Consider the following 12848-nt stretch of genomic DNA (forward strand, 5'->3'; position numbering starts at 1 on the left):
ACTCACCGGAAGCCTGTCATTCATCAACTTCCGGTGTCACGGGGTATCTGGGAGACGGAGCAAAAAAGCGGGCATACCGATATCTTCTTTATTGTTTTCACTGGCCTTAAAACATCTGAACGCGAATACATTTGTGTTTATAAGTGAAACAGACCGCGCAGCGTGGGTCACTGACCCGCCGGGATCTGAGTTCGTCTCGAGGAACAGTCTCATTCATTCGGTTCTGGAACCCGCGAGCCGCCGCGCAAGCATCGCGAGCAGCAGGCCCATTCTTCTGGCTACAAGCTCATGAGCTAACGTTAGCAAGCTAACACATGAGAACACGTTTTGTGTCCCAATGACTCTGCTGTTACTCTGTAAATTAACACCACACTGCTAATGTGTGCACCGGTTAACTAGTTTAGGTAATAGTATTGCTACGCGGGTTGCAATTTAAATAGATTTTACTCGAGCTACATTAGCAAGCCACTTGGTTTTTTGAAGTGTTGTTCACTTTGTTGCTAGCCTAAGCTAGCCGTCGCCAACTGAATAACGCAGTCGCGGAAAACGTAGTAGCCTCAACTCACAGAGATGTCGGACTTCGACGAATTTGAAAGACAGCTGTCTGAAAACAAACAAGGTAAATGAACTGATTTCACACCTGCAACTGAAAACGCTATTGATACTGTTTGGAGCTGCCGCCACCATGTTACCTAGTCGTGGATATGTCTATTTCCTGGAACACTATTAGCCAGAGTCTTCAGATGGGTTATGTCTGTATCGTTTCTGTTGCACTCGTCATTGCCAACGTTAATTTTAGTCCGTCACTGTTGTGTTTGTGGTGTGTATCTAAAAGTCGCTAAATATATAAAAGTAACTCATTGTTTCTGTTTACGGGGTAAGGCTATAACATGGTATGCTCCTGCCAGTACCAGCTGACTGAATGATTGGGACAGCTAGCATTTAGTCTTTGCAGCTGTTGTGTGTAGTGAACCTTCACAATGCAGTTTGTCCATACGTACGATTTCGTCCTGCTTTCTGCCACCACCCGTAGCCACTACACTAAGTCAACATTAAGCTCTGTTTAACCTAGATTCAACACACCTCACCTTGGTAGTAAATAATGTTAGTCTATGTAATATAATTGCGTTTGTTCTGCGCAATGTGAGCTGGACAAATTACACATATCGACACTTGGACAAAAGTTCAAACTACATACGTCCATTTTGTCTTTGTTATGTGTGGACACATTGCATTGTTTAGTAACTATGAATCAATTTTATAGTACTTATACATAATGGCAGCTCGAGGTGCTTACCATCAGCATAAAAGCAATTGATCAACATGATAAATTACTTTTAAAGCAACGATTAAAAATACTGAAATACAGTTAAAAATGAACAAATAAAGCACATACACACAAATATAATTTTTTTTAAAAAGGAAGGAAAAGAAACGACAAGAAGTTGAAAAACAGTTGTTACACCCACTTGGCTAGTAAAGGTCCAGTGTGTAGAGTTTAATGGAGTCTAACAGAATTAACCTGATAGAAGTGGAATATAATATTCATACGTATGTTTTAATTAGTGTGAAATCCCATGAAAATAATAATCATTGTGTTTTTGTTACCTTAGAATGAACCCTGTATAACTACATAGGGAGTGTTTCCTCTTCCACAGAGGCTGCTAGTTTCCCCCGCCAGATTTCTACAAATCCCAGAATGGACAAACCAAGCATATGCTTTAACAAGGGTCTTTTGTATTTTTTGTGTTTTTTGGCAGCTACTGTAGGTTCTCCTACATGCTTGAGAGGGTAGGAGAAGATAGGGGTACTCAGTTGGATGCAGTCTGCAGCCTCACCGCTAGATGCCACTAAATTCCACACCTTGGAGCTTTAAGTATTCTTTTAAACGTGGAAACATTGGGGTTACTGGTCTCAGGTCATCTGGTAGTTTGTCACCAAAGTAACTAAAAGATCCCTCTGAAGACCCGGATTTTGCTTTGGGTACAGTTATAAGACAGCTACCAGATGACCTGAAGGGTTGGACCGTAATCAGTGAACAGGTCGGTAATATACTGGGGAGCTTTAAGCACAGCACACGATTAAGAAGAGGTGTGATCTTGTCATAAAATTGCTACCAAATAGATGCAGTAGCATTACCATGTGTGGGATATATTTATATATGTTGGACAGATTTACAGTTAGTGGTATGCATTATCTTTCTAGTTTCAATCTGAAATCAGTTACTTTACTGGAGTCTGAAATATGAAAACTATGCAAATGTTTCTATTGGCAATTATTTTTATTCGTGAATTTTTTTGTTTTCATTGTTGCACTGCCTGCTTGTGTATGTCGTTCCTTTTTTTTCTACCACTCTGTAAGTTGACAATCACTTTATTCCTCCAGCTGAAAGGGACAAAGAGAACCGCCACCACCGCCGCTCCTCCTCCCGTAGCCGTAGCAGAGAGAGGAAAAGGAGGAGCAGAGACAGGGATAGACGCAGCAGGGACCGCCGCGGGGACAGTAAGGAGCGCAGACATAGACGCAGGTTAGTATCTTCAGATAACTACACCTGGACCAGCAACATGTAAAAACTTGTCACCTCTAGAACCTAACTATTAAACAAGTAGTCCAACACCTGAATTAGTATCTGTTTTTCAGTGTTTTCTGACATTTGTTTTAACCGTTATTATACAGGACCCTTTTTGACATTTGAAAGCAGAAGTGGCCCATAATATACAAAAATGAAAATATTTCAAAATGATGTACTTTTTTGCAGTTAGTATAAATATTTGTACATAGAGGGTATTATTCAAAATGATTTTAAAGTCACTAGGGGGGGTTTAAATCAAAGTAAAGGCTGGTTAGGTGCACTATGGAACTATAAATTGGCATTTCAATGTTTTTGTCGCACACCTTTACACTGTCACAAGAACTGCCTGGGTTCATACTAAATCGTTATGTTTGCTAGAGTTTCCACCGGCATCTGCACCTGCAAACAGACCAATAAAAAGTACCAAATCAAACCCATCAGTTACCTGCCAACCATCATCGTCCTCCCTATAGTGAAGGGCAACTATCATAGGACTATAAAAAATACTGTTTCATTGATTTGGTCGGGTGGAAGGAATGAGTTAGTGGATCTGTTGGTCCAAGATTAAAAAGGAGCCAGTGAGTTGATGTAGACAACATAGAGGAAATGGAGGAAAGCAAAGACGACGCCACCTTTCCCACACACCAGGAACAGCAGCACAGTACTCTAAATCTGGCCCTGATCAGTCTGCAGTCTGTTACCTCAAAGGGACAAAGGAAAGGGGACACAACTTCTGCACAACAAAAAGGGATTGCAAGGACTGTAAAGGGGATGTTTTTTTTTGCAGTTTTGTTAGTTTGAAATTTGCAAACCAGTTTGTTCTTTTTGTTTTATGACTAATTTACTTTATGCAGAGTTGATTCGTACTATTTGTACAAGCTGCAGGCTCACCTGCTGGCTTAGCCCACTGAGCCAGTGGAGGCGGAGGCAGCACAGATGAGCGTAGCAGCACCAAATGTACAACCTTGTTCGGCACACTCACCCTGGCATGTGTGTGGGGACGGGGAGGGCACATTCAAATTAATTGGAATGAATTGCATTTAGTTTCGTTTAGTTGATTTTTTTAAATTAAAACATTTTTTTTAAGTGACAGCTCTAAATTGTACAATTGACAGAAAAGTAGGGCGTTTGGATTACGGACAGTGCTGATTGATGGTTTAATGGTTATAATAAAACCTACCATTCATAAATGTTGCATCTTAATACATAAAATACATTTTAACAGAAATAATTACGGCTGTTTCGCTCTCTTGTTTTAGATAACATGAGATCATAATATATTGTGAACGTATTCGCTCTATATGTACAAATAGTGTCAAAACTAAAGAAAACTGACTCTGCTCTCTGAAACATTATTGAAGCATTAATCACCCATTTATTAATGTAATTAACTTATAAAGTACAACATATATTTGTGCTTCAAAATTTGGTATATGGGCTAATTATAAAGGGATACTTGAGCCAGGTCAAAAATGACCCACTCCACACTATGAAGGGTCAGAATATCAACATTATAAAGGAGTTAATGAAACAATGAATAAAAAAAAAAGTCTGTGATAAAAATAACCGTTATTTGCACCGCTCGTCACATCATCATGTATCCCTCAGTGCTGGTCTTGCAGTTCATGTAATTACCAGAGGCAGTGGATTGTTTCAGTCAAGCATATGCAATGGCTGACAATGGTGTTGATCATATTAATTTAAACACGCTATTTTTATCTCCGTCAGGCATGCCTGGAGGAGATTATGTGTTTGGTTGTATGTGTGTGCATGTATTTGTCCACAGCTAATCTCACACACTACTGGACCCATCAGCCTAATATTTTTTGTGCATATTTATAACTGTATGCTCAAGTAACGCCTGTGGTTGCCAATTGTTATAAAACCGTTTTTATAACATGTTTCATACCGCCATTGACTGCTGACTCCTCTCTCCTTTTAACCAACTGCAGCAAGCGACTAGGCTAAAAACGAGCCTGTTGCAGGCCACATTTTGGCCTTTGTCGTGGCACAAAAACTGACATCCATTCATATCTTAAGATTAATTCCATACCTGATATGTTATGATCCACCAAAATCATGCAAAATACAAGATGTATAAATCCCTGTTTTTGTTAGTTTTACTGCCATCTTGACTGTAAGGATACTGAGAGGGACAATTGAGTGAGATTTAAATCTACTTTGTTTGGGAGGGAGGTAGGGAGTGGTATTATTTTGTGTTGTGTTATGACTAAATAACAATGTTTTTTAGTCGATAGCTTTGGACTTATATCCTGTTTATTTTTACCTAATTAACTTTATACAGTCAGGCGAAGGGTAGAATATCATTACACTATTCTGTGCACCTTTAAAAAGAACTGAGACACCCCCAGACATACCTGGTGGAGATCTGCACTCTTGTTTGGTTGTGATGCCGTTTCACATGTAAATAGTCAGTTTATCAGATGCCTCAGAGCAGCGTCACATAAACACACACAAGCATCCACACTTCTTGGACTTTGGCGTCCATTCTGAGTGCACACACACACAGAGATGTGTTTTTGCCACACCAGCATGTCTCCTCTTTACTTTCCACTTCTACTCTTGGCATCACACCAGTCGCCTACTGTACTGTAGGTGGTTGCAAATTCCAAATTCAAGCAATCAGAAAATGACATTTAAAGTCCATTGGCATTAAGACTCACCTGGCATCCAATCAAGATTTTGTCTCAGTAACACAGGCAGATGCTATTCTGGGCATCAGTGCATATTCATAAAAGCTTAAGAGCTGTGTGCAGGAAGTTGACTATAAAGTGTAGCGGTAGATCACAGTGATATTTTAACAGACTTTAGATGAGCTAGTTGGGCTCTATGAATTAAGCCAGTAAAAGTGGACTGCACTTTGACTTATAAAATATTATTTTATGAATAAGAACAAATAATATTTTATTAACAGGTCGACTTTTTATGCAGTCTATTTTGGAAGACGTTATTTTTGTGTCCTCTGTCCCTAAGCTATGTGTGTGAGTAGTTTTGCCTTAACCTTGTAGGACACACTTTTGGACACAAAACAGCTGCAGCCTCTCTTACATTGCTAATAATTTCCAACATTAGCACTGAATATCAAAGCTAAGTTATAAAAGGTCGACAGAAAATTTCAGATCCAACTAAGAGTCACACATCACACAGACTGAAGTATATCTCCTGAGAAGCACACCGGTGTTTCTGACACTAGTCATACAGTGTATGATATCCCATGTTGATTCTGAGCTGCCGTGTTTGATAAAATCTCTTCAGGCCGGTCGTTGTGGGAAAGTTTTTATACAGTTGCAAGTTCTTCCCAGATCACTGTCAACCATGGTGATAACTCCCTGCCGTGCCTGTCCTACATCCAGGGACACCTGCTCTCTTCTGGACTTCCAACACATCCTTTTGGACGTGATTGGGAAAGTTGAGGATAGGCATGGGCCGGTATGAGATTCTGACGGTATGATAACCCTAGGCAAAAATATCACGGTTTCACAGTATTATGATTTACAGCTCTAAAATGTGATATTTTGAAATGCCTGTATTTAAAAACAAAAATTAAATAATAAAAAAAAAAAAAATGAATTCTTTCTAAATAAATAATTTAAAAAAATAAGTGCAGTCCTTAATGCAGTCCTTTAACTGAGGCTAAAGCTGCAAGTCAAGTCACAACATAAATTCATTATTTTTAGGGAAAAAAACAACACCAAATGCAAATGAATGCAATCACTTAACCTGTGGCTCAAGATCAGAACATAAATAATTGAAAAAAGTAAAAACACTTCTAAGACAAATATAAGTAAATAAATAAATAAATAAATGCAGGCAGGAGCTTAAAACTGAATCTCAACATTTTTTGGAGACTTGCTCACTATCATATTGGATGTATTGCCTCCTCGGGCTGCCACTGCAAGCACGTTTTGCACGTTGGGACCTCTTTTTATGGTAGCCGAAGTATTCCCATACATACTTGGTCCTTTTAGACAGGGGGGAAAAGTTCTGGGGGCTCGCCTCCTTCAGCCGTCAAACAGCCTGCAGAGCTACCTGCTTGTAACAGCAACCGGAGGTGCACAGGAGGAGGGGTAATTTACACTGTAGCTACACATGACCTGAGGGACCTCCCTCCACTTTCTGTCTGACGAGACGTCACATTAAAAAAGACCCCGCTCATACCCATAGACTGTATCGGTATGACGGAAAATTGTAGTGGTTTTGAAACCGTGACTTTTTCATACCGTGGTATACCTTGAAACCGGTAACCGGCCCATGCCTAGTTGCGGATAACATTTTCTGAAAAATATGCCTTCCTCTAAATCCAGTATTGATAGTCTAGTTTATCGACTATGTGCATTTATACCAGGGCTACTTATATGGGCATGAGGCGGAGCGGGGAGGTTGCGATTGGTTGTGAGGGCTGGATCTCGAGAACATTGGGCAACCAACCTGTCAATCACGACGTAGCCACGCCCTAATGCATACCCTGCTTTATCCTCAAATATAAAATCAGGGAGGCCAAAATTTTACAAATGAACATCAGACTGCATTGAAGAAGGCTTTAAACTAGCGATTGAGACCATAAACACATTTTGAAAACGTTTATTGAGGTTAGAAATCAAGTGAGAAGTTGGTTAATTCTCCATTGACTTGTATAGAGACGGAAGTCCTTCTGACACCAAAACGGTCGCCCCCTGGTGGCCTTTTGCTAGAATGCAGTTCTAAGTTACTTCCGCGTTGGCCTCATTTCAGAGGACCGGAACTCCCCGCCTGCCTACGACATGTGTTGGCATCAAAAGACACTGTCGGTTGTACAAATGTATTTTCATTATTTACAAAGGGAGAAATGTTGTAGCCACCACTGCAGACTGCTGGCGTTGTTAATTCATAGCATACTCAGTTGCGTGAATGTGTCATGCACCGAAAATAAGAGTTCCAAGCCCAGAACGCTTCATTATGCAATACTATGTGATCTTGTATAGCCTATTTATTTTATTTATTTAGTTATTATTATTATTATTATTATTATTATTACATTTAAGACCAGTGTATATGATCATGGCTATAGCGTAACATAACCCTAACCACCAACAGCTGCCTCCCCCACCCTCTGGCTGGGTACTTATTTATTATGGCTGGCTAGTCTGTGCCTTAGTGGGAAGCCCTGTTATATGCATATCTCCATCTCTTGAATACTTTATCTTGTTGAATTTGACACATGCAGTCATCCTTATCGCTCTTCCTTTATTTTAAATAAATTATTGGTGGATGCTTTTTTTAAATTGTTGTAACAGCCTGTGTCAGCAATTGGTCAGAAGATGTACATTTTAACCCCTCTTACCTGTAGCTGCCATGTATTTTTGCAGCTAAAATGTTTGCTTTCATTAAGCCATTAGCGACTCACAAATGGCCTTGCATGTCAGCAGAGAGGCTCAGTGAATGTGCTGTGGTGTTATTTCAACTCCAAATGATTCTGCGCTTTTAGAAATACACAGATGGCTCCTGCTAGATGTTTTTCTTTTTGTATTTGGAGAGGGTCATAGAAATATAGGCTCTAATTTTGTGAAGTGGAAATGTTGGTAAATGTCATGATTGATTTTTCTGAGAGAAATGTGAAACCCTTCCAATGTCATTTCAGCTCACCAACCAGCTACCCCCAGGACAATGCTGGAAGGTAATACAGCAAACTTAACACAAAGCTGGTTTGTGCATTATTGCAACACCTGCAATTTAATGACCTGCCTCTGATTCTATGTACTATTGTCTTGTTGTGTACATCTCTGGATTGGGTTTTCTATCTCTTCTATTCCCTTCTACCATTATATTTACAAGTTTTGATTGGTGCAAATCCCCTCAAACCTTTCTAGATTTTGTTGTACATTTTTGAAGAAATGACTCATCGGATCTAGCAGTTTAGTGCAGAGCTAATAAGAGATTTCTGTTCACGTGTTGGTTGGTCTTCTTTTATTTCACCTCTCCTTTTCACCCTACAGCCGTTCTCCACATCGTGAGAAGAAGAAGAAGGTGAAGAAGTACTGGGATGTTCCCCCGCCTGGTTTTGAACACATCACTCCCATGCAGTACAAAGCCATGCAAGGTAACATCTCAGTTTTCTTTTTTACTTTTTTTGTTTACTGCAGCGTGTCAGTAATATGCACATCTGGTTAGAGTATAAAGTATAATTAGAATTGAATGTTTACTGTTGACTTTGCGCCCCCAGCTGCAGGCCAGATCCCAGCCACAGCCCTCCTGCCGACCATGACTCCAGATGGCCTGGCTGTTACTCCCACACCTGTACCTGTTGTGGGCAGCCAGATGACCCGGCAGGCCCGTCGACTCTATGTGGGAAACATCCCCTTCGGTATCACAGAGGTGAGAGGAAGAAAACTTTTGAGGTTATTAATGTCAGATGACCTAAATTGTCTGTTTGATCCTTGAGTAGTTAATCATTTCAACATTAAAGGTCCAGTATGTAGGGTTTAGTTGGTTGCAATCTACAACATCGCTGCTAGTCGCCACTAAATCCTACATACTGATCCTTTATAGGAATCACTGGGTTTCTTAATTTCATCCTTATCCTTTGTGTAGGAGTCCATGATGGACTTCTTCAATGCCCAGATGCGTTTGGGTGGTCTTACTCAGGCCCCTGGAAACCCTGTTCTCGCAGTACAGATCAACCAGGATAAGAATTTTGCCTTCCTTGAGGTGAGATGATACCTTTTTTATGGCCGTCATTTGTACATCTAAGAGCCTATCTCTGAAAAGTTTAAAGCTAATGTGTTTCTTTTCTACACAGTTTCGCTCAGTGGATGAAACAACACAGGCCATGGCTTTTGATGGCATCATCTTTCAAGGCCAGAGTCTTAAGATTCGCCGTCCCCATGATTACCAGCCCCTGCCTGGCATGAGCGAGAACCCCAGTGTCTATGTGCCTGGTACACAGACAATTAATGGTTTTTACCTCTACGTACTGTTGACATAATTCATAAATAATTTCAGATTTTATACAAGAGTGCCTGGCTGCCTGTCTGTTCATGTTTATCTCTGTCATCCTTGTCTCATGTAGGTGTGGTGTCCACAGTGGTGCCCGACTCAGCTCACAAGCTCTTCATTGGTGGTCTGCCCAACTACTTAAATGATGACCAGGTCAGTGTTTGTGCCTTTAAAGATGGAGTCAGTGATTCTGGAGAAAGGACTGTCACTGAATTTGACAAAAAAGCGTATTGAACAAACACCTCACACAGTCTGGTTTGCAAATGGGAAAGAAAGTAAACACATCACTATTCCAGCCAATCAACGGGAGCCATTCATGCTTGTGCACAGGACAAGGGGAGTCATCAGAGTAGTTGTCTGTGTGAGGAACAGTGGTTGAATGAGAATAGAGGGGGGGCGGGGGACTGACAAATTTGAGAGAGAAACTGTGGACAATTTCTCTCTCTAAACAGTATTGACTGTGGAAATTAGTATATTGACAGTTTATCTAAAAGCTAGTTTGAGACACTTATTGTTTCAGTGGATTCAAGACAAACTGTTTACTGTACTAACTTCTGTGAATCTCGATTTCTGAGACTACAACTTTTTTAAAGGGTGGAAATACTCTTTGAGTGTGAGTCTGATCCTCTGACGACTCTCTACAGAGAATTTACCATTTATTTAACATTTTGATTTTAATCTTTTTGCAGTTTTGTTTAACTTTACATACTGTTAATTTTTGGGAATCATTAAACCTGAAGTGACTTTTGTGCCTTGTGTTTTCAGGTGAAAGAGCTGTTGACGTCATTTGGCCCCCTGAAGGCCTTTAACTTGGTGAAGGACAGCGCCACAGGCCTATCTAAAGGATATGCTTTTTGTGAATATGTTGATGTCAACCTTAATGACCAGGTAAGCAGTGCAACAGAAGACAGATGTTCACAGGTCACTGACATTTATCGACCCCCTTTTTAACGATCAGACAAATTTTAATAGAAATTGTCAATTCAACTTTCCACAGTTGTTTGGGCTCTCAGTTACAGTATAATTGAAAACCTTGACATCATTACAGGCTATTGCTGGGCTGAACGGCATGCAGCTGGGAGACAAGAAGCTCCTGGTGCAGAGAGCCAGTGTGGGATCCAAGAACGCCACTCTGGTAAGTGTCCAGGGGCTGGACAGATGACAGCAGGGTGGTGGGAGGCTGGATGCTCCCATTGAGTTGTTAGGGGAGGTATTGTCGATTGTGTAGGTATAGATGGTAGAAGAATATTTGCTTTTTAGATCAACTTTAGCAATGTGTCTGCTACACACAGCATTTTTTGTTAGTGTATTTTTCAAACACATCAGCGAACTGCAAAAACAGTCAATGCATTTGTGTGAATTTCCGTCCATCACTGACATTCATGGCACTTAAAGGGAAACTTTGCTGATTTTCCACCAGCATTGTATCATTACAATGTGGGTCATATATGCAAATGAACAATATTTAACCTCCCTCCATGTTGCCTGCACCCAGAGCTCCATGCTCATTAGCTGGCAAAAGTCCTCCTGGTCATCTGTGTCATACCTTAGACTGTTTCCTCATTTTCTGTAGTGGTGCCCTCTAGGACTGTAAAAGGTGGGTCTCCAAAGACAAAAGTTATGCCAGTGATAGGGAAAAGCAGACACTAAATATCATATTACTAAATACTTGAAACTAGTTTTCTTCCAAATGTGCTGATATTTTAATTATACAAGGCTGAATATTGCGCTGTGGCCACCAGAGCAATGTTACAACCACAGCCTCTGATGCACAAATTTCCGCTGCAGAGTTTCTCTGTGATTTTTAACACTAACATAAGCAACGAGCTTCACAATATAATTTGGAGCAGAGATTTGGTGACACTATTACAACTTAGAAAGCCAAATTTTGTGCTGTGGAATAAAGTTGGGAAATCTACAGCCTTTGATTCAGTTTAAGGGTACCAATTTCAAATTTAATTGGACATTTTATTACATACATGACCCAAGTTTTTAGGAATCATATTTACATGGTCTAATTTTCCCTTTAAAACCCACCAGCCTGAGTGACTCATTATTTCCAAAAACAAGTCTAGCTCTTTTCCAGCAGGTTAATCAAGAGCAACAGGAAAACAACTATCAATATTTTGATAGAATGATCTGTACTGTCCTGTCCACCATGTAAGAACATAATTATCTAGAACACCCAGTTATGTATTTTCAGAGGAAGAAACAAGAATACACAATAAATAAAGTACAGCTAGATGAGCAGCATGAACCTGTATACAAAAACATTTTCAGTGTTTTGATTGGTTATGCTATCTAAATTCCCAAACCCCCTTTCCTTACATTTTGTGACACCCAGTGGTAAATAAAACCACAAACACCTGGTCCTAATGGCAGTGAAGCTTAGATTAAACATTCACATCATGCACAATAAAAAAACATCCTGAGAGGCATAATAACTTGCTACAAAAAGCTATTATGTAAAACATGCCATTAACCTTGTTCTAACCTTTGTGTCTGTCCTTCCAGACAAGTATAAACCAGACCCCAGTGACGCTGCAGGTGCCTGGTCTGAATAGCTCAGTGACTCAGATGGGGGGTCTTCCCACCGAGGTGCTGTGTCTGATGAACATGGTGGCACCAGAGGAGTTGCTGGATGATGAAGAGTATGAGGAGATTGTGGAGGACGTCAGGGACGAGTGCAGCAAGTACGGCCAAGTGAAGAGCATTGAGATACCTCGACCTGTGGACGGCCTGGAAGTGCCTGGGACCGGCAAGGTATGAACTGTTTATCTCTGACTCAATTATCCAAAGTAGATGTTATAATATATGATTTGATGATATGTTCGCAGTCATCATCTCAGTGTTGTTTTCTGTTCTTTTCTGTAGATCTTTGTGGAGTTCATGTCAGTTTTTGACTCCCAGAAAGCCATGCAGGGGCTGACAGGAAGGAAGTTTGCCAACAGGGTGGTGGTGACCAAATACTGCGATCCAGACGCATATCACCGCCGGGACTTCTGGTAGAGGAGGCATGAAGAGAAGAGGGGGTGGGGGGAGGGAAGGAGGGAGGGAGGGGGATGTGTACTTCCTATTTCCAGATCAGATCCCTCTGGGTCTGGATTTGGTAGAGCAACATTTCAGGTAGATCTGAAAGTATTAATCATTTGGCAAATGGCTTTGGTGATATCCAATATATCATTTGAGATCTACAAAATGTTTAGCAGTTAAAACGATTTGGACTTGGAGGAATAGGAAGGGTTTATATTCAGTCCATAATAAAGCGGGGCTAGGCTCGAGG

At 40.6% G+C, this 12848-nt stretch overlaps 1 protein-coding gene across 2 annotated transcripts; it reads left to right on the forward strand.

The window, feature by feature from the left end:
- Positions 1-43: 43 nt before the first annotated feature.
- u2af2a (U2 small nuclear RNA auxiliary factor 2a) lies at positions 44-12848 on the forward strand. Of its 2 annotated transcripts, none has more exons than XM_053326576.1 (12): positions 44-619; positions 2386-2527; positions 8211-8246; positions 8566-8669; positions 8793-8944; positions 9161-9277; positions 9369-9525; positions 9639-9718; positions 10331-10453; positions 10614-10700; positions 12080-12328; positions 12440-12848. In XM_053326576.1, exons 1-12 carry the CDS (start codon positions 571-573, stop codon positions 12572-12574), a joined length of 1431 nt encoding a protein of 476 aa, XP_053182551.1. In that variant the 5' UTR covers positions 44-570; the 3' UTR covers positions 12575-12848. The 2 variants fall into 2 exon arrangements, with proteins under 2 accessions (XP_053182551.1, XP_053182552.1); XM_053326577.1 differs by having other exon boundaries at positions 9369-9507.

The sequence above is a fragment of the Scomber japonicus genome, chromosome 10 (genome assembly GCF_027409825.1).
Source record: "Scomber japonicus isolate fScoJap1 chromosome 10, fScoJap1.pri, whole genome shotgun sequence".
In the NCBI taxonomy this organism is placed as follows: Eukaryota; Metazoa; Chordata; class Actinopteri; order Scombriformes; family Scombridae; genus Scomber; species Scomber japonicus.